General features: G+C 53.1%; 2 protein-coding genes across 6 annotated transcripts in view; one reads left to right on the plus strand and one right to left on the minus strand.

The window, feature by feature from the left end:
* The first annotated feature begins 27 nt into the window (after window positions 1-27).
* ZDHHC24 (zinc finger DHHC-type containing 24) lies at window positions 28-20,220 on the plus strand. Of its 2 annotated transcripts, none has more exons than XM_033205701.1 (3): window positions 28-1,111; window positions 2,869-3,146; window positions 19,697-20,220. In XM_033205701.1, exons 1-3 carry the CDS (start codon window positions 831-833, stop codon window positions 20,095-20,097), a joined length of 960 nt encoding a protein of 319 aa, XP_033061592.1. In that variant the 5' UTR covers window positions 28-830; the 3' UTR covers window positions 20,098-20,220. The 2 variants fall into 2 exon arrangements, with proteins under 2 accessions (XP_033061592.1, XP_033061591.1); XM_033205700.1 differs by lacking the exon at window positions 19,697-20,220 and adding an exon at window positions 7,465-8,607.
* BBS1 (Bardet-Biedl syndrome 1) overlaps window positions 15,532-21,129 on the minus strand; it is a 28,602-nt gene continuing 23,004 nt past the window's right edge. For 3 of the 4 annotated variants that reach the window (XM_033205696.1, XM_033205694.1, XM_033205695.1), the window contains 4 exons: window positions 19,237-19,370; window positions 18,186-18,320; window positions 17,402-17,488; window positions 15,532-17,189 (listed from right to left, as the gene is read on the minus strand). In XM_033205696.1, the coding sequence (XP_033061587.1) occupies window positions 17,103-17,189; window positions 17,402-17,488; window positions 18,186-18,320; window positions 19,237-19,370 (443 nt within the window). In that variant the 3' untranslated portion in view covers window positions 15,532-17,102. The remainder of the gene's footprint in view (window positions 17,190-17,401; window positions 17,489-18,185; window positions 18,321-19,236; window positions 19,371-21,129) is intronic. The other variant, XM_033205697.1, reaches the window with a different exon arrangement.

Raw genomic sequence — 21,129 nt, forward strand, 5'->3', positions numbered from 1 at the left:
GGGGAGGAGGGAGGGGCCGGATGGGGGTGAAGGAGCTCGGGTTGGACCTGGCAAGGGGTTGTCCTGGAGCCGGAGACTGCAGAACTCGGGGGAGCCGGCGTGGATCTCGCGGCAGAGAACCTGGGTTTGCATTCCCGCTCCGCTACTGGGGCGCTGTGTGACCTTGGGAAATCCACGGGACCTCTCTGAATCTGTTTCCTCCTCTCCACAATAGAAAGGCCGATAATAATAGTCACCGCGGGCCGCCCTAGAGGCTGCCCTCGAGCTCCTCGTGAGCCTCTTCCAGCACCTCGCTGGTGGGACACGGAGCCCTATCCCCATTTCACAGTCAGGAACACAGAGGCGCCGAGCTGTTTTGCATGTTTTCTGGGGTGATGAAGGGAGACACCCGGGCATGGGGAACGGCTCTGAGCCAGCTGGATGGGCTGCAGCAGGGCTATTAATATCGGGGCGGCTAGGGGGAGTAGGGGAGAATGTGCTGAGCCGGGAAACCCCGACACTACCCGGGCTGCAACTCAATCTCCCGGGCACTCCTGGCCCCGCCGTCAGCGGGCAGGGTTCCGGCGGGAGGGGAGGGGCCTCCAGGGTGGGCGGGTCAATCGCGCTGCGAAGTCATCCGGGCTTCAGCGCCGCGGGATTCCAAGCGCCCCACGGCTGGTCCGTCGGTCCAATCAACTCGCCGCGTCGGCCGGCCGTTCCCTTAGAGTCTGAGCGCTCGCCTCACCCCTTCCGAGCTTCTATTGGCCGTGGTAGACGTCCGTCTGTCGCTATCTCCGCCCCAATACGGAAGCGGCCTAGTCCTGCGGCTCCGACAGCTGAGTGTCCAGGCCATGGGGCAGCCCTGGGCTGCTGGGAGCGCGGATGGGGCGCCCGCGCGGCTGCCTCTCGTGCTCACCGCGCTGTGGGCCGCGGCCGTGGGCCTGGAGCTGACTTACGTGCTGGTGCTCGGTCCCGGGCCGCCCCCGCTGGGACCCTTGGCCCGGGCCTTGCAGCTGGCGCTGGCCGCCTTCCAGCTGCTCAACTTGCTGGGCAACGTGGGGCTCTTCCTGCGCTCGGATCCCAGCATCCGGGGCGTGATGCTGGCCGGCCGCGGTCTGGGCCAGGGCTGGGCGTGAGTGGGGTGCGGGATCCGGGGGGAGAAGTGGGCGCCTTGGACAGTGGGGAGGGGCCCCAAGACCTGAGATGGTAGAAGCGGGTTACATTACGATTCAGGTTGTTAGAGCCAGAAATTTTTTTAGAACCTGGGATGGAAGAGCTATAATTGAGTGTTATTTACTCACAAATACTTATCGGGAACCTACTAGGTGCAAGGTATTGTTACAGGGACGAAGGGTACAATAGAACAGATTCCTGATACGGAGCTAATTTGAGGGGGGCAGATGAGAAACTAGAGGAACAGTAAGTAAGCAAATCATATAGAAGCTAGAAGGTGATAGTAGTTTGGAAACAAGAAGTAGAGCAGGGTAAAGGGGTTGCAAGTTTTAGTATTAAATAGGTGGTTAGGCCGGGCGCGTTGGCTCACGCCTGTAATCCCAGCATTTTGGGAGGACTAGGCCGGCGGATCACTTAAGGTCAGAAGTTTACCAGCCTAGCCAACGTGGTGAAACCCTGTCTCTACTAAAAATACAAAATAATTAGCCGAGTGTGGTGACGCACGCCTGTAATCCCAGCTACTCGGGAGGCTGAGGTAAGAGAATTGTTTGAACCTGGGAGGCAGAGGTTGCAAATGAGCTGAGATCCAGCCACTGCACTCCAGCCTGGGCGACAGCAAGACTCCGTCTCAAATAAATAAATACATAAATAAATAGGTGGTAAATTCTCATCACAAAAATATGAGTGTTTGAGGTAATGGCTATCCTAATTAGCTTGATTTATTCCAAGTTGTACTGATAAATCATGACATCACTTGGTATCCCATAAGTATCTACAACTGGAATGTGTCAATTTATAATTAGAAAATAAAAATTACACCAAGTAAGGCTCTACACACAAATTTTATGCCAGGCACAGGCTTTCGCCTGTAGTCCCAGCTACCCGAGAAGCTGAGGCTGTAGTGTGCTATGATCACACCTGTGAACAGCCACTACACTCCAGCCCCGGTAATGTAGCAAGACTCTGTCTCTGAAATTTTTTTAAAATTAATTTTTAAAATAATATAAATACATGGTCGAGATAGACCTCATAGAGAAGGAAGCATTTGAGCAAAAAACTTGGAGGGGGTGGTGGGGGTTAGCCATGTGGGAATCTGAGGGAAGGGTGGTCCAGGCAGAGGGAACTAGTGGTGCAAAGGCTCTGAATCGGTTGTGTGCCTAGCATGTATGTTCCCAGAACAGCAAGAAGGCCAGTGTGGCTGTAGTGGAGTAAGAGAGGGGAAGAGATGTCACAGATGGAAGGATGTTGTAGGACACTGAAGGCTTTGCTTTTTACTAGAAAGAAATTGGAGAACCACAGGAGGGTTTTAAGCAGAGGAGGGTCAGTTTGGTTGCTGGGGTGAGACTGTACGAGGAGGGGCAAAGATGGAATCAGAGACGAGTCGAGAGGCTATTGCAGTAATCCAGAGAGTTCCTGGCGACCTGGACAAAGGGGTGACTGTGGAGGGAGGGAGAGATTTGCTGCTGGATGTCAGTGGCTTGAGAGAGGTCTCAGGACTGGGGACATTAGGGCTGGAAGGGACCTCAGACCTGTAGTGCTAGAACTAGAAGGGCCGGGGACATCTTGTTTATCCTTCATTTACTTGTAAAGAAATTGAGGCTTAGCCAGGGCGAATGGCTGTTGCTGCTTCCTCAGGATGTGATCCAAGGCTGCCCTGTGCACAGTATGGGGCACCTGAGCTGCTGGGGGAACTGACCCTGTGGTTCCTTCCTGCAGTTACTGCTACCAGTGCCAAAGCCAGGTGCCGCCACGCAGTGGACACTGCTCTGCCTGCCGCGTCTGCATCCTGCGTCGGGACCACCACTGCCGACTGCTGGGCCGCTGCGTGGGCTTCCGCAACTACCGGCCCTTCCTGTGCCTGCTGCTTCATGCCGCCGGCGTCCTGCTCCACATCTCTGTGCTGCTGGGACCTGCACTGTCGGCCCTGCTGCGAGCCCACACGCCCCTCCACATGGCTGCTCTCCTCCTGCTTCCCTGGCTCATGTTGCTCACAGGTGGGGAGCCTGGGAGGCCTCTGCACAGAGGCAGGGGCCCTGGTATTGGGCTGGGGAGTACAGCCCATTCTGGTGGGAGACGGGCTTTCTGGCCTGGGGGACCCAGCCCGTGTCAGTGAAGGCCAGAAAGGGCAGCTTGGTATTCACCTCGGGGGGCAGTACAGAAACTGGTGTGTTGAGGCAAGTGCAGTGGTCTGGCCAGAATCGGGAGGTTCTGGGAGTTGCTGAGAAAGGAGACTCATGGGAGTCTCTGCGTGGCAGGATGTGGAAGCGCATTCTAGGGGCATTTCTAAATGAGAGAAGCAGTAGGAACAAAGGCTGGGAGGGTGGGCGGGGAATTGTGAGAATTAAGGCCAGATGGGTAGGGAGGCCTGGCGGGCAGGGTCCTGAGAACTGGTGTGAGGAGATGGCTCTTATTTGACTGGATAGTGGGGAGCCAGTGAAAGTGACAGGCAGGGGAAGGCCCAGTTCTGGGAAGCTGGGGAGGGCAGACTTGGATCAGCAGGCTGCCTGAGATACCATGTTCTGGACGACACATATGTCCTCTTCCCCCGACACATCTACAGGTAGAAGCCTCGCTGGTCCTTTTTACTCTTTGTTCTCTACCCCCAGAATGCTTTGGCGTTTCTCGCCCCTATTCCTCCCTCCTGACCTTTTCATGGTTCCCTCTATCACTTTGATCTACGGTGAGGAACCTCTCCGGCTACTCCGAGTAGTCTCTGTGCCTCCTTATCCTATCCAAGCTCAGCTCTGTGCATGGACCCCACCTACAGCCCAGGGGAGGCCTCTGGCAGTGGCCCACTGGGGTTATCCGTCTTCATCTGCCCACACCAGCTTCCCAACAGGTCCTCCTCTGCCCTCCTCAATGATCCCTCCCTCCATGAGTCCCAGCCCTCCAGCCGCACTGCCCTACCTCCTTGTGGTCAACACTCACTCCCCTCAGTCACGGAAGACTCTGGCTCAGTCACAGACTCTCTCTCAGCCCTGGGTCCTGTGGAAATCAAGGATGTCTGGAAGTTTGCATGGACAGCCCCTTCAATGCCTGGATGGCTCAGCTCTTGGCATCCTCCTTCATTTTTCTTTCCTTCCCCTCCTCCCATGTCCACACCCCAGTCCTGGTAAGAATCCAAAAATGAGTCACCCCTGAAACCACCCATCTCCCTCTTTCTGCTCCCCACCTCCTCTCCGTCTTTGACTCCTCCAGGTCCTGGCACCTGCTCCATGAGCCCGCAGGCTCGTGGCCCTCACTGCCCGTCTGTGCCTTTCCACCTTCGCCACTGACGTCCAGCTCAGAGCTCATCCTTCCCACCATTCTCCTGCCAGCATCGCAAACTTCCTCTCTCATCTTCCTTCCACAGTGCCTTCCTGGCTTCTCTGTGTCTGCCTCTGGCTGCTGAGAGCCAAAGGCACTGGCAGTCTGTGGCAGGTTGATGCCATGCCATGTTCACAGCTGCTGACCTCAGTAGGACCTCGGCTATGCCTGGCCGTCCTGTTTGCTCGTAAGCTTGCTCCCCGCAGCAACAGCAGCTCAAACCTTCCCTGCTCTCCCACCCTCCAAACTCCGGCACTGAGAAAGTGAGACATCAGCTGGCGCATCCCAAATTGTGTTGTCCTCAAATCCCCGAGCCCGGCTGACTGTTCCCAGCTTCTTGTGTTTGGTGCCTCCCTCCCTGCTTGGAGGCCTCAGGCTGTGGCGTCTGCCTCTCCTGCAGGCCAGGCCCCCTCTGCCCTCCCGGTTAGCCACCTTGGACAAACCCTCCCTTGCCCTCATATCCTCCTCTAGCGCTTGCCCTGCTCTAAGCTTCCTGAGGGACTTGCCCAGGCTCATGGCTGCTCGTTCCCTGCCTGCTCCAGCCTGGCTTCTGCCACCACCACTCACCCAGGGATCCGTCTCCACACACTCCAGGACCCACTTGAGTTCTTGCTTTATGAGACCCTTTAGGGTCATGACGCTGCCGGCCCCCAGCCCCTGAGAAGTGTTCTCCGCCTGGCATCACTGATGGCTGGGACCTTGATGCGTTCACCTTCCTTTCTGGTTGCCTTTTCTCATCTTTTATCTGATTCCTAAGAACCAATTTCCCCGTGCTCCTGTCTAGGCGCCGTTCCACCCTCACTCTGCACACTTTGGCAGGTCTAGCTGCGCCCACAGTCTCAGGGCTGCCTTGCACCCCCTACTCGCAGAACTGCTTGTCCAGCCTGGGCTTCTCCCTGTGCTTGCAGACCTGCAGACCGTCCACCCGCTTGTCTCACAGGTGCCTCTGGCCTGCCTCAGGACCTTCAAACAGAATGGTTTTTGTTTTTGTTTGAAATGGAGTTTCGCTCTTGTTGCCTGGAGTGGAATGGTGCGATCTCGGCTCATTGCAACCTCTGCCTTCCAGCTTCAAGTGATTCTCCTGCCTTGGCCTCCCAAGTAGCTAGGATTACAGGTGTGCACCACCATGCCTGGCTAATTTTGTATTTTTGGTAGAGATAGGGTTTCACCATGTCGGCCAGGCTGGTCTCGAACTCCTGACCTCAGGTGATCTGCCCGCCTCAGCCTCTCAAAGTGTTGGGATTACAGGCGTGAGCCACCGTGGCCAGCCCAAACAATGTTTTATCCTTATTTTACAAAAACAGATGAAGTCTAGTTTACTCTCTGAAGAAAAAAAAAAAAGTTTGCATGGCATCCCCCACCCCCCACCCCCTGCCATGGGCTCTTTTTATTGAGGTGAAATTCATCATTTTAACTTTTTTTTTTTGAGATGGAGTTTCACTCTTGTTGCCCAGGCTGGAGTGTAATGGCGTGATCTTGGCTCACTGCAACCTCTGCCTCCTGGGTTCAAGCGGTTCTCCTGCCTCAGCCTCCTGAGTAGCTGGGATTACAGGCATGCGCCACCACACCCAACTAAATTTTTGTATTTTTAGTAGAGACAGGGTTTTTCCATGTTGGCCAGGCTGGTCTGGAACTCCTGACCTCAGGTGATCCACCTGCCTCGGAATCCCAAAGTGCTGGGATTACAGGTGTGAGCCACTGCACCCGGCCCGTTTTAACTATTTTAAAATGTACAATTCAGTGGCTTTTAGTACATTCATGATATAGTGCAACCATCACCACTGTCTAATTCCACAACATTTTCACCCTAAAAAGAAACCCCACACCCATTATTGGTCCCTCCATGTTCCTTCCTAATCTCTTTAGCCCCTGGCGACCACTAATCTGTCTGTCTCTGTGGATTTGCCTATTCAGGATGTTTCACATAAGTGGGATGATAAACATGTGACCTTTGGTGCCTGGCTTCTCTCACTTAGCGTAACATTTCATGGCCTCTCAGTCTGTTAGTTCAGCAGGTACTTGTTGCTGACTGTGGGCCAAGATGGCACGGGATGCTGGCTTTTCTGTGGCGGCACACATTAAGTAACTGAGAATGGCCTTTTTTTTGAGACAGAGTCTCTGTCGCCCGGCTGGAGTGCAGTGGCACAATCTTGGCTCAGTGCAACCTCCACCTCCCAGGTTCAAGCGATTATCCTGCCTCAGCCTCCTGAGTAGCTGAGATTACAGGTGTGTGCAACCACGCCTGGCTAATTTTTGTATTTTTAGTAGAGATGAAGTTTCACCATGTTGGTCAGGCTGGTCTGGAACTCCTGACCTCATGATCCACCCACCTTGGCCTCCCAAAGTGCTGGGATTACCAGCGTGAGCCACCATGCCCAGCCTTTTTTTTTTTTTTCTTTTTTTTGAGATGGAGTCTCGCTCTGTTGCCCAGGCTGGAGTGCAGTGGTGCGATCTCAGCTCACTGCAACCTCTGCCTCCCGGGTTCAAGTGATTCTCCTGCCTGAGCCCCTCAACTTCCCAAGTAGCCGGGTTTACAGACGCCTGCCACCACGTCCGGCTAATTTTTGTATTTTTTAGTAGAGACGGGGTTTCACCATGTTGTCCAGGCTGGTCTCGAATTCCTGACCTCAGGTGATCTACCTGCTTTGGCCTCCCAAAGTGCTGGGATTACAGGCGTGAGCCACCGCATCTAGCCAGGAATGGCCTCTTTAATGTCTGTGAGCTCCCCAAGGGCAGAGACACCCTCTAGTGCCTGGCATCGCCTCCAGGGCTGAGGAGGTGCTCACCAAGTCTGTGATGCACGAATGAAGCCGTATCCCAAGCAGGGGGCTGTGTCTGCCCAGTTTACCACTGTGTCCTTGTCACCCAGCACGGGCTGGCCAGCGAGTATCGACACAGGGTTTGATGAGTGGAGGAATGAGCCCTGCTTTGTGGTGGAGGGGCGTGGGTGGAAGGAAAGCCGGGCCCCACTGGCACTCCCTGATCCTCTCTGCTCTTTTATTGCAGGCAGAGTGTCTCTGGCACAGTTCGCCTTGGCCTTTGTGACGGACACGTGCGTGGCGGGTGCGCTGCTGTGTGGGGCTGGGCTGCTCTTCCATGGGATGCTGCTGCTGCGGGGCCAGACCACATGGGAGTGGGCTCGGGGCCAGCACTCCTATGACCTGGGTCCCTGCCACAACCTGCAGGCAGCCCTGGGGCCCCGCTGGGCCCTTGTCTGGCTCTGGCCCTTCCTGGCTTCCCCATTGCCTGGGGATGGGATCACCTTCCAGACCACAGCAGATGTGGGACACACAGCCTCCTGACTCCAGGAAGAGCCAGAACTGTATAGGGAGGAAGGAGTGAGAGAGGGTCCCCACCCCTAGACTCAGGAAGGAAGTTGGGTTGGACCTTCATATCTGCATTGGACAACTCCACCCCTTCCTTGGCCTTGCACCTGCCTGCCTACACACCTACGTGTCTAGGGCTTGGGCCATGACTTAGGCAGAGGAGTGCATAGGAGGGTCTGGCAGGGGGCTGCTTAGGCTGCCTAGCTGCCCCCTTGCCAGGTTAATAAAGCACTGACTTGCTTCTCAGCCTCCCTCCCATCTTTGCACAGTTTCTGGCCCCTCACTTTGTTGCTGGGGCTGTTTCTGGGTCCCTCTGTAGGGCCTGGAAACCCCAGAATGCCTGAGGCTCTCAGGGACTGGGGCTCTACGTCCCCTGGCCTGGGTGAGTTGGGGGTGGGGTACCAGCAGGACAAGGCAGTATCCTACTGATCCAGGCTATGAGAATCCAAATGTTCTTTCCCAGGTTTGGCATTTTATAGTTAAAACATTTCTGCAACAGCAGTTTCATGGAACCTCTCTTAGCTAACCTGGCCCATGGGGCAGCAGTTACGCTCTGAGAATCCATGTGGTAAGATCATGGTGCGGCAAATGGAGGCAGCATTCGAACCCAGATCTTTGTGCTTTTGCCTTTACCCTTGCACAGCTGGAGGAAATGAGTAGGAAAGAAATCAAGGTAAAGAACTGCGCTGGGGCTGTCTGGGCATCTGTGGAGGGTGGTGCTGAGAGGGCTAGGCCTGCACCTCTCTGGACTCTTCAAGAGCTGCTTGTTAAACGTTTCTGTATAAATAGTCAATAGAGATCGCCATTTCCACATGGCAGGCTTAAACACATGAGAGATCGCCATTTCCACATGGCAGGCTTAAACACATGAGTTCATCTGTTTTATCTTAGGATCTCTCTAAGATGATAGTAAAGAAAACCAAAATATATACAAACGAAAAGAAAACAGGAGGGAACATAGTAGAACAAAGAGCCTGACCACATTTTCTTTTTTCTCACTCTGTCACTGGGGCTGGAGTACAGTGGCACGATCTCGGCTCACTGCAACCTCTACCACCTGGGTTCAAGTGATTCAGCCTTCCGAGTTGCTGGGATTACAAGCACTTGCCACCAGACCTGGCTAATTTTTTTTGTTGTTGTTGTTGAGACGGAGTCTCGCTCTGTCCCCCAGGCTGGAGTGCAGTGGCCGGATCTCAGCTCACTGCAAGCTCCGCCTCCCGGGTTCACGCCATTCTCCTGCCTCAGCCTCCCAAGTAGCTGGGACTACAGGCGCCCGCCACCTCGCCCGGCTAGTTTTTTGTATTTTTTAGTAGAGACGGGGTTTCACTGGGTTAGCCAGGATGGTCTTGATCTCCTGACCTCGTGATCCGCCCGTCTCGGCCTCCCAAAGTGCTGGGATTACAGGCTTGAGCCACGGCGCCCGGTCTTTTTTTTTTTTTTGAGACAGAGTTTTGCTCTTGTTGCTCAGGCAGGAGTTCAATGACACGATCTCAGCTCACTGCAACTTCTGCCTCCTGGGTTCAAGCGCGTCTCCTGCCTCAGCCTCCCAAGTAGCTGGGATTACAGGTGCCTGCCACCATGCCTGGCTAATTTTTGTATTTCTAGCAGAGACGGGGTTTCACCATGTTGGCCAGGCTGGTCTCAAACTCCTGACCTTGTGATCCACCTGCCTCAGCCTCCCAAAGTGCTGGAATTACAGGTGTGTGCCACTGCACCTGAGCATGCCCAGCTGATTTTTTTGTATTTTTAGTATAGACAGGGTTTCACCATGTTGGTCAAGCTGAACTTGAATTCCTGGCACCCGCCTCTACCTCCATCCCCCAAAGTGCTAGGATTACAGGCGCGAGCTACCGTGCCTGGCTGACATTTTTTTTTTTTTTTTTTTTTGAGACAGAGTCTTGCTGTGTTGCCAGGCTGGAGTGCAGTGGCATGATCTCAGCTCACTGCAAGCTCCGCCTTCCGGGTTCACCACGCCCAGCTAATTTTTTGTATTTTTAGTAGAGACGGGGTTTCACTGTGTTAGCCAGGCTGGTCTTATCTCCTGACCTTGTGATCCGCCCGCCTTGGCCTCCCAAAGTGCTGGGATTACAGGTGTGAGCCACCACGCCCAGTCGCCTGGCTGACATTTTCAAAGACGGAAAGTGGATGGAGAATTAAGAGCTGAAATTATGTGTTCCCAAAAGGTGGGGCCAAGAGGCAAGTGGAATTACCTGTCAGAGCCTTGGAGAGGCTCAGGAACTCCACCAGGCCCATGGAGGGTGAGGTGAGGCTTCAGCCAACAATGGGGACTGGTGGGAAGTCTACGTAAGGATCAGCAGGGTGCTGCTCCCCAGCGTCCCCCCCGCCATGCAGCCAGCAGCTACCCCTCTGGGTGGGGTGGGGTGACGTGAGGATTATTTGAAGGATAAATGGAACCAGAGAAGCTTCGGGTCTTAGGGGTACTGGGGAGGGGTGGGTGAGGGGCTGAACCAAAAAATGGGGTTAAGTGAAAGTCCATAGATACTGCTGGGAGGGTCCTCCCATGACAGAACATGCTTGACCCCCAAGAACCTTCAGAGAAACCCACCGTCTGACAGGCTTTGCCCATGCCCACAAAGATGTGAGCTGCTTGGGCTGGTTGTTTTTCTAAAAGGCATGCTCTGTTGCTATTTTTTAATGACAATAGGAACTTGGTGTGCCTGGCACTTTGGCTGAACAGATGCATTAGCAGACTCACCTTGTCCCGTTTCATCCCTCGCCCTCCACCATTTCTTATTTTCTTTCTCTTTTTTTTTTTGAGATGGAGTTTCACTCGTTACCCAGGCTGGAGTGCAATGGTGCGATCTCGGCTCACCGAAACCTCCACCTCCTGGGTTCAAGCGATTCTCCTGCCACAGCCTCCCGGTAGCTGGGATTACAGGCATGTGTCACCATGCCCGGCTAATTTTTTTGTATTTTTAGTAGAGATGGGGTTTCTCCATGTTGGTCAGTCTGGTCTGGAACTCCTGACCTCAGGTGATCCACCTGCCTCGGCCTCCCAAAGTGTTAGGATTACAGGTGTAAGCCACCATGCCCGGCCCACAATATCTTATTTTCATGTTTTTGTTTGTTTGTTTTGTTTTGTTTTTCGAGATGGAGCCTCACTCTGTTGCCCAAGCTGGAGTGCAGTGGCGTGATCTTGGCTCACTGCAATCTCTGCCTCCTGGGTTCAAGCGATTCTCCTGCCCTAGCCTTCCGAGTAGCTGGGATTGCAGGCAGCCACCATCACGCCCTGCTAATTTTTGTATTTTTGTAGAGATGGGGTTTCACCATATTGGTCAGGCTGGTCTTGAACTCCTGACCTCAGGTGATCTGCCCACCTTGGCCTCCCAAAGTGCTGGAATCACAGGCATGAGCCACCGTGCCCGGACTCATGTTTTTTTTTTTTTTTTTTAATTAGTGAGTAGCTACTAGAACACATTTATAAAATTCAGAGGAAACAACAGCCGCCATTGCATTTGAGAAGGTTACCCTTTCCTTCGAAGTTCCTGCTGTTGCCCCTCCCTGGTGGGGGAGACACGGTCCTGTTTCAGTCATTCCATTGCTTTGCTTTATAGTTTTATTAATGTGTTTGTGTTGGCTTTGTATGTTTTCAAATGTATGAATGAAATCATGCTGAGTTTATTTTTACAGTTTGCCTTTTCACTTGATTATGTTCCTGAGATGTATCCGGATTATTGTGTGTAGCTGTATGGCATTCCTTTTCCCTGCTGCATAGTGATCCACTGAAATACCACAATTAATTTTTCTTTTTGGTTCCACTGGTCATTTTTTCTGTCCCTGTGCCCTCTGGGAATCATCTCCTAAGCTCTAGTCTTGGCCCTTGCTCTTTCATGTAACCTTGAGGATCAGCTTGTCAAATTCCCCCCAAAAACCCCTTAAGATGGAGAATGGAAGCCAGTTGAATCTATCAATCAGTCTGGATAAAATCAGCATCTATGTAAAATTGAATTTTCCCGTTCATGAGCAGGGTTTATTTTTCCACTCCATGTTTTCAATAAAGTTGTATACCTTTTCCCATAAAGATAATGCCTTTTTAAATTGTATTAATTCTTAAGTATCTGATATTTTATGCTATTATACATGCACTATCAAAACAGACTGTGAGCCTGGGCAACATAGTGAGACCCTGTCTCTACAAAATACAAAATTAGTGGAGGCTGGGCACTGTGGCTCATGCCTGTAATCCCACACTTTGGGAGGCTGAGGCAGGAGGATCACTTGAGGCCTGGAGTTTGAGACAAGCCTGGACAACAAAGCGAGACCCTGTGTCTTAAAAAAAAAAAAGTCGGCCAGGTGCGGTGGCTCAAGCCTGTAATCCCAGCACTTTGGGAGGCCGAGACGGGTCAGGAGGTCGAGACCATCCTGGCTAACACGGTGAAACCCCGTCTCTACTAAAAAAAATACAAAAAACTAGCCGGGCGAGGTGGCGGGCACCTGTAGTCCCAGCTACTCGGGAGGCTGAGGCAGGAGAATGGCGTAAACCCCGGAGGTGGAGCTTGCAGTAAGCTGAGATCCGGCCACTGCACTCCAGCCTGGGCGACAGAGCGAGACTCCGTCTCAAAAAAAAAAAAAAAAAAAAAAAAGTCTTGTGTAGTGGTGCGTCTGTAGTGTGGGGGATGGGGGTGGGCTGAGGTGGGAGGATGGCTTGAGCTCAGCAGGTCGAGGCTGCAGTGAGCTGTGATTGTGCTACTGCATTCCAGTTTGGGTGACAAGAGCTAGACTCTGTCTCAAAAAAAACCAAAACCAAAACAAAATTTGTGTCCAGCCAGGCGCGGTGGCTCACGCCTATAATCCCAGCGCTTTGGGAGGCGGAGGCAGGCAGACCACCCTAGGTCAGGAGTTCAAGGCCAGCTTGGCCAACATGGCGAAACCCCATCTCTACTAAAAATACAAAAATTAGCCAGGTGCAGTGGTGCATGCCTGTAATCCCAGCTACTCGGGAGGCTGAGGCAGGATAATCGCTTGAACCCAGGAGGCAGAGGTTGCAGTGAGCCGAGATCGTGCCAGCACACTCCAGCCTGGCGAGAGAGGGAGACTCTGTCTCAAAAACAAACATCCCCCAAAAAACACTTGTGTCCAATAAACCTAAAACTTTTTTTTTTTTTTTTTTTTTTGAGACGGAGTCTCGCTCTGCCGCCCAGGCTGAAGTGCAGTGGCCGGATCTCGGCTCACTGCAAGCTCCGCCTCCCGGGTTCACGCCATTCTCCTGCCTCAGCCTCCCGAGTAGCTGGGACTACAGGCGCCCGCCACGTCGCCCGGCTAGTTTTTTGTATTTTTAGTAGAGACGGGGTTTCACCATGTTAGCCAGGATGGTCTCGATCTCCTGACCTCGTGATCCGCCCGTCTCGGCCTCCCAAAGTGCTGGGATTATAGGCTTGAGCCACCGCGCCCGGCCGACCTAAAACTTTTTTATTGAGATGGGGTCTCTGTTACCCAGGCTGAAGTGCAGTGGTGCGATCATGGCTCTCTGCAGCCTCCACCTCCTGAGCTCAATCAATCCTTCTACCTCAGCCTCCCGAGCAGCTGGGACTAGAGGCATGCACCACCACGCCTGGCTAATTTTTGTATTTTTTGTAGAGACGGTTTCACCATGTTGCCCAGGCTGATCTTGAACTCCTGGCCTCAACTGACCCTCTTGCCTAGGCCTCCCAAAGTGCTGGGATTATAGGCGCGAGCCACCATGCCCAGCCCTTTTTAATTTTTATACCTACGAATTTTCTTGCCCCTCTGTATGGGTGAGACTACTATATAATGTGGAGTGCAGGTAGCAGACACCTTTGTTTCTCACCTTAGAGGTAATAAGTTCAATATTTCACCATTAAAGGTTTGTTATAGTTTTTTTTTTTTTTTTTAATTATTGGGCAGCCCTCATGTCAAATGTTTTTATTATTATTATCATTATTTTTTGAGATGCATTTTCACTCTTGTTGCCCAGGCTGGAGTGCAGTGGCGTGATCTCAGCTCAGTGCAACCTCCGCCTCCCGGGTTCAAATGATTCTCCTACCTCAGCTTCCCAAGTAGCTGGGATTACAGGTGCCTGCCACTACGTCCAGTTAATTTTTGTAATTTTATAATTTTGGGGCTTAACTGGAGTTCCAGAGAGAACAGAAAAAACAAAGGCAGGGGGGTGGGAATCACCCACAAAACAACAGCAGTAGAGTTTCCTGGAGCTGAAGGATGCACATCTCTACCCACAACACAGCAAATGATAGGAACACATGGTGGCTGGGCGCGGTGGTTCACGCCTGTAATCCCAGCACTTTGGGAGGCCGAGGTGGGCGGATCACGAGGTCAGGAGATCAAGACCATCCTGGCTAACACAGTGAAACCCCATCTCTACTAAAAATACAAAAAATTAACCTGGCGTGGCGGCGGGCGCCTGTAATCCTAGCTACTGGGAGGCTGAGGCAGGAGAATGGCGTGAACCTGGGAGGCGGAGCTTGCAGTGAGCTGAGATGGCGCCACTGTACTCCAGCCTGGGTGACAGAGCGAGACTCCATCTCAAAAAAATAAATAAATAAATAAAAATAAATAAAAATAAATAAAATGAATAAATAAAAAAAGTCTTTAAAAACTCTAATGATTTTTTTTTTTTGGTAGGGACAGGGTCTCACCATGTTGCACAGGCTGGTCTCCAGCTTATGGGTTCAAGTGATCCTCCTGCCTTGGCCTCTCAAAGGGCTGGGATTACAAGTGTTAACCACTATGCCTGGCCTCTAATGACTTTTTTTTCTTTTGAGACAGAGTTTTGCTTTTTTTTTTTTTTGAGACAGAGTTTTGCTCTTGCCCAGGCTAGAGTGGTGCAGTGGTGCAATCTTGGTTCACTGCAACCTCTGCCTTCCTGTTTCAAGCAATTCTCCTGCCTCAGCCTCCCAAGTAGCTGGGATTACAGGCACCTGCCACCATGCCCACCTAGTTTTTGTATTTTTAGTAGAGATGGGGTTTCACCATGTTGGCCAGGCTGGTCTCGAACTCCTGGCCTTGTGATCTGCCCACCTCAGCCTCCCAAAGTGCTGGGATTACAGGTGTGAGCTACTGCGCCCGACCTGTTTCACTGTTTTTGGCCAGGCTGGAGTGCAGTGGCTCGATCTCAGCTCACTGCAACCTCCGCCTCCTGGGTTCAAGCGATTCTCCTGCCTCAGCCTCCCAAGTAGCTGGAACTACAGGTGTCTGCCACCACGCCTGGCTAATTTTTGTATGTTTAGTAGAGACAGGGTTTCACCATGTTGGCCAGGCTGGTCTCAAACTCCTGACCTCAGGTAGTCTGCCTGCCCCAGCCTCCCAAAGTGCTGGGATTACAGGTGTGAGCCACGGCGCCCGGCCTTCTGGCCACAACTTTTTTTTTTTTTTTTTTTGAGACGGAGTCTCGCTCTGTCGCCCAGGCTGGAGTGCAGTGGCCGGATCTCAGCTCACTGCAAGCCCCGCCTCCCGGGTTTACGCCATTCTCCTGCCTCAGCCGGCCACAACTTTTTAAAGAAGATATTTGAGGATGTGTTTCACCAAATGACGGTGAACTGAGAAATAGGAAGCCACTGGGCCCAGGAATCAGGATCTAGCCCAGGAGAGAGGCAAAGGGAATTTACCTGGAGAACAAACAGTCCTCAGTGAAGCAGGGGATGAAGAGAAGTGTCTAGAAAAAAGAGGAGCTGTCAGACGGTGGGGGAAGAATTAGCAATTGGCCCATCAGAAAACAAAGTAAATGAGAAACTCAGGGCAACTCATTAACTCCATTTAAAAAACAGTACAAGGAAGGTAATTTAATTATAGTCCAACTCTTGGCTCCGCAGTTAATAACTCACATAGTAATAGAAATAGTAATCTGAGTATTTTTTAACCTAATAACTAGGGGTGGGGGAGGGGTGCTGACAAAAGAGAGCTAAAGCCTCATGTATGACAACAGGGAGTCAATAGGTAATGCCTAAGATTGATATATCAAGCAAGAGTCATATACACATTTTAAAAATAGTCGAACAAACTAGAAGTGACTAGTGGGTAGGGGAGCTGTACTAGAGAATGGGAGAGACTGTTTTCTTGTTACAAACTGTGTAATTCCACATTAGTAAGTGGATACATGTTTTTAAATAAGTATGTTTTAGAAAGACACCAATTCTCCTTGTGCTTAATGTCCACAATTTCTCTCTAGTGTGTGCACTGGGCACCCTGCACTGTTTCTTGCTTCACGTTGCTTTATGAACACTTCCTGTCCACATGGCACGGCTCATGTATTTCTTAGCGGTAGGTACACAGTATTACATTACATAAATTTACATCAGGTGCTGGGCATATGTCTCCCATTTCATCCTCAGAAATAGCTATGACGAGAAAGGCCCCGCCTTTCCTGCTAATTCTCACGATGTGGCCACTGCCCTGGGAACTTCCCACCCAGGACTGATTTGGGCTCCAGGACATAGAAGGGCAACTATATGGGCAGTTCTGGACTTCTGCCTCCTGTGGCATTTCCCCGGAGCCCCAGAAACACCTCTCCTGGTGCTCCTGGCCTGGCTCTGCTCTGTCTCGCTGTGCCTTCCTCTCCTGGAGTTTTTTTCTGGGCATGAGCATCCCTGTCAGGAGCAGCTGCTGTGTGATCTTTAGGAGCTCTAGTGAGGCTGGAGCTAGCAGCTCCCTGCGGGGCACCCTCTGCCCTCCTGCACCCCCTTCTCCCTGAACAACCTTTTTGTGGCATTGTAGGCCTGAGACTGGCTAAGTGTAAGATTTCAGAGAAGTTTCCTGGGGAGATGAGGGCTATTCCCTGGGCTTGCTCAGCTGACAAGCAGAGAGGAGAGCACATGTTTTGCCCGCAAGCTGAGTGGGCTGCAGCCCAGCCTCTGGAACTCCAGGGAGCAACAGGAGGCTCAGTCTCACCCAAGAAGAGCTTCTGATTTCCCTGGCCAGGACTAGCCCAATTTTGGCCTGCAGTGGGAGATGAGTGATGTGCATGAGGGATGTGGCAGTGGAGAAAGGTTGGGCCTGTCCTGCTCAGCTCAATTTGACCGCTTTGGAGCTCTGTTCTGAGCCCGGTATGGTTTCTGGAAAAGGCTGGGGAGGGGAGGGCGTAGCAGGACCTCAGCGGGACCATGCCTGGTTGGTCCTGTGGGAGGAGGAGTTGAGCCTTCCTGGGTACTCACTAACCTGCTACTATAGGTCCAGCAGTGGGGGTGGTGAGGAAGGGGGTGCTTAGGAGAGTGGAAACGAGGTATCACCCCAGCACACTGCTGTGTGAGGAGTGGGCCTGGGGCCACTGAACTTGCCCAGTTCTCCCTGGCTGATTGTACAGGGGCTTTCACAGCAGCCGAGGGCTCAGGCGGCCGCCAACCCCTCGTTCCCGGGCATGTTGACATGGGCGCTCAGCAAGGGTGCACTTTGGCCTTCTCGAAGCACCAGCACCTATGGAGGAGTGGCCATGGCAGCAGGGGGCATACACCTCTGACCCCTTGCCATTAGGGTCTGCGCTGGCCCTAATAACAGGCCATAGGGCTCCACTGTGCAGATACCCCCACCCCCACCCGGTAGCCCCCCAAGGGCTTTGTTGGCACTCACCCTTACTGTCCTCCCCAGGGTCCCGCTCACCTTCCACATGGTACAAGTGTGGGGCCTACCTTTATGATGTCTGAGATGCCCTTGTTACTGAGACTCTCCACAAAGGTCTCCAGGGGGTAGTTGAGCCCGGGCACCAGCAAGGGTACCTAAGTTTGGGGACAAAGAAGTAAGAAAACCAGCCCTCGTGACAGTGTTTGGCACATTCCCAAGTGCATTCAAGCCCAGTCTCTGCTAAGCCTCAGCACCCCTGCAGGGTGGGCAAGACAACTGCTGGGTGGAGGAGGATGCAGGTGTGGTGAGGAAGTGAATGCCCCTGGGCCACATGGTGAGTGATGAAACCTAGACCTCTGGACTCCCGCCCAGTCTGGGGCTGTTTACTGCATATTCCAGTCTTTCGCAGTCTGGTCCTCCCAACTTGGGGTCAGACCTGGGCCCTAGGAGAAAACCAGGCCCTTCCCTCTGTGGGCGATGCTCTTTGAGGCACAGAGGCTCCTGTTCCTGTTGCAGAAGTAGCTGGGCAGCAGGGTGGGCTCTGGGGTCTCCCACCCCCAAAAGGCTTCTGGGAGGTGTAGGTGGGGCTCAGGCTCTGGCAGTTTTCCCAGCACCTTTGGTATGGCTCCTGGAGACCCCTCACAGGCTGCAAGAAAAGCAGCAGAGGTGGGGCTTGGGGCTCCCTCCAGAGGCTGGGGCCTTGGCCTGGTCTGTGGTGGGAGAAGAGGTTTGCTGGCCAGCTGGCAGCCACCCACATGCTCTGACCCTGACCTGGCGGGGCTCTGTGGGCATCTCATCAGGCCCCTGCCCTGGCCTTTTCCACTCCATATCTAAGTGAGGAGCATCCAGTACCTTGAAGAAGGCCCGGGGCAGGAAATAGAGCGCCTCGTTGTACAAGCAGCAGACCAGCAGCCCCAGGACAGGACGGGCTGTCGAGGTGTTCTGCAGGTGAAGTGTGAGCTTAAAGGTGGGGCCAAGGCCCTGAACCTATGGAGCGGGTGGGTGGAGAAAGCCCTTAGGACCTGGCAGCCTTGGACACGGTGCCTTCCTTCCACCAATGCCCTCATGTCCCCTCCTCCTACTCAATCTGCCTCCCAGCAGACACAGAAGCCCAGAAGGGGCAGAGGGATCAGAAGAGGCTAGAGAGGGTGAGAGCCTGAGGGAGGCCAGGCGGCAAGTCAGAGGCAGAGCTGGCCTGGGACTGCAGGCCCCGACTCTCACCCTGAGCCCCTCACCCCTGCCCCCTGCCTGTTCCACCTCCCACTTTCATCCTAGGGTAGCCTTGATCAGTTCCTTTTTCTCCTGCTTCCCCGGAGTTGCCTTGTAGCCTCTTCCTCCTCTGCATCTATCCACTCTTTAGGAAAAGAGAACTCAGAACCTGGTTGGGTCAGATGCCACACCTCAGGGACACATTTAGAGCTGGTCAGAGCCCTGCTGACCCTAAGCTCATTTGCACCTGAGCCTTGCGGGCTCCTCCTTGTGCCCGTGCTGGTCTCGGTGCTTGCGGGTGAGGCCGGGATGGCCCCTTCCCTGTACCCAGCAGTCCTAACACGTTGGGCTGCCCACGGTTACCAAAGTGACAGCCTCCTTCCCTGTACCATAGGTGTAAGGATTCCATCAGGTTCTTGGGAAGAAATATCCCAATGTGACTACTCTGGGGGCCTGAGCTGGACCCTCGGCATGACCAGCCGAGGAGAGAGGTGGCACAGGAGGGTGGGAAGGTGAGGCTGCTCTCACCAAGGAGGACACAAGACTCGTCCCCAGGTCTGCGGGAAGGTGATGGGGAGCACGGGCTGAGTTGGCTTGGAACTGGCTCTGGGGCTTAGCTGTGTGGCAGAGGGGTTCCTGCGCACCCTGGCCTCTGCCCCTCTGGCCCTGACTCTGCCCTCACCCAGATGCTCACCACAGCATGCAGCTTGAGTGGTTCTCGGGCTGTCGCGGACACGGGGCTCAGGCTGGACTCGAGGGCCTGCAGGTAGGCACGGGCAGCCCGCAGGCGCAGCAGGTATAGATCTGTCTGGAAGGCCCGGTGCATGGCTGTGGAGAAGGGTCCCAGAGGCTAACGGTGGATGTGGGGGTGGCAGGGAGGAGGCAGCAACAGGGCACTCCTGCTCAGGCTGGTGTGGGAAGGGTGCAAGAGGGTGCTGCAGGAGGGGTCTGCAGGAGCTGGAGAGGTGGGAAAGAGCCCAGCCTTCTGGCAAAACTGGATGCTATGGCCTTGCCCTGCCTCTTCTCACTCTCTTACCACCTCCCTGCCTGCACTGTCTAGCTCCCTCGCTGGCTCCTCTGTCTGGCCCTAGAGGCTGGTGTTCTCCTGAGTCTGGTCCACGGTCCTCTTCTCATCCTCCATCTTCTTCCCCCAGACAATCCGTGTCCTGCCACAGCTCTGACCACCACAAAGAGGAACAGCCATGAGCTCCTGAGGGCAGGCCCCACATTCCTCCTGAGTCCTCAGTGTCCACGCTCGATATTGTGCATGTGTCTCCAGCAGCTTAGTGAGCACCCGCGCCTGTCTCCTGCTCATCTCCACGGGGAAGTCCCATCAACACCTCAGGCCCAATGCTGCGGAAACCAGCCTCATGGTCCTGCCTCCATCACTGCCTCCCTGTCCATCAAGTCACCTAGGTCCACCCCTCACATCTCACCGTTTGCAGGATCACATGACTCTTCCCTAAGCTGCCTCCAGGGCCCACCCCACTGTCCCTCCTCTTCCAGACTGGGCACCCCGGTCCCCCAGGCTGGCCTCGCTCTTCCGTGGGTGTGAGGTGGCTTCTGCTATTCTGAGTTTCACGTTTTATGCCCTTTTTCTCCAGTACTTTTACAATTATTTTTAATCTATCCAGAACTCATTTTTGTGGCCGATATAAAGAAAAGGTCTGATTTTCTTCCTTTTTTTTTTTGAGATGGAGTTTCACTCTTGTTGCCCAGGCTGGAGTGCAATGACACGATCTCAGGTCACTGCAACCTCTGCCTGCCGGGTTCAAGCAATTCTCCTGCCTCAGCCTCCCAAGTAGCTGGAATTACAGGCATGCGCCACCACGCCTGGCTAATTTTTTGTATTTAGTAGAGATGGGGTTTCACCATGTTGGTCAGCTGGTCTTGAACTCCTGACCTCTGGTGATCCGCCCACCTTGGCCTCCCAAAGTGCTGGGATTACAGGCATGAGCTACTGTGCCTGGCCGAAAAGGTCTAATTTTCTTTTCTAGAAGCAAGTTGTCCTGATTGTGTGTTTTTGGACAGTCTCACATTTCCCTGCCAATTCAAAATGACACCTTTCATACACTCTGACTTTCCACATGTTCAGGGTCAGTTTCTGGACTTCCTAATCCTACCCCAATCTCCATTCTATTTCTACATCCACACCACAGCTTCTGATTCCCACAGCTTGAGTTCATTTTGCTACCTGATAGGGTAAGTCCCCTCACTCTTATTTTCCCCGATCTTCTTAGGTTTACTCTTTGAATCAACTGGCCAGGTCCTTAAAACAAACCCCACTGGGATTTTAACTGCAACTTAAAGCTTTACAGCATTAGGTCTTCCCATCCTGCAACTTGGTAAATCTCTCCACTTAAGCATTCTTGAAGGTGGTCTTTTCTGTTCTTGAAGAGTTTTACAATTTTATTAGACTTTGTACATTTTCTTTTTCTTTGAGATGGAGTCTCGCTCTTGTCGCCCAGGCTGGAGTGCAGTGGTGTGATCTTGGTTTACTGCAACCTTTGCCTCCTGGGTTCAAGTGATTCTCCTGCCTCAGGACATTACAGGCGCATGCCACCATGCCCAGCAATTTTTGTATTTT

This window comes from Trachypithecus francoisi, unplaced genomic scaffold, assembly GCF_009764315.1.
Source record: "Trachypithecus francoisi isolate TF-2019V2 unplaced genomic scaffold, Tfra_2.0 Lachesis_group8, whole genome shotgun sequence".
NCBI classification, from domain to species: Eukaryota; Metazoa; Chordata; class Mammalia; order Primates; family Cercopithecidae; genus Trachypithecus; species Trachypithecus francoisi.

Coding starts and splice junctions, on each gene's coding strand:
- ZDHHC24 (XM_033205701.1), top strand. CDS start 831: ATGGGGCAGCCCTGGGCTGCTGGGAGCGCGGATGGGGCGCCCGCGCGG. Junction 1,112..2,868: donor GGTCTGGGCCAGGGCTGGGC/GTGAGTGGGGTG, acceptor TCCTTCCTGCAG/TTACTGCTACCAGTGCCAAA. Junction 3,147..19,696: donor CTGGCTCATGTTGCTCACAG/GTGGGGAGCCTG, acceptor TTCTTCCCCCAG/ACAATCCGTGTCCTGCCACA.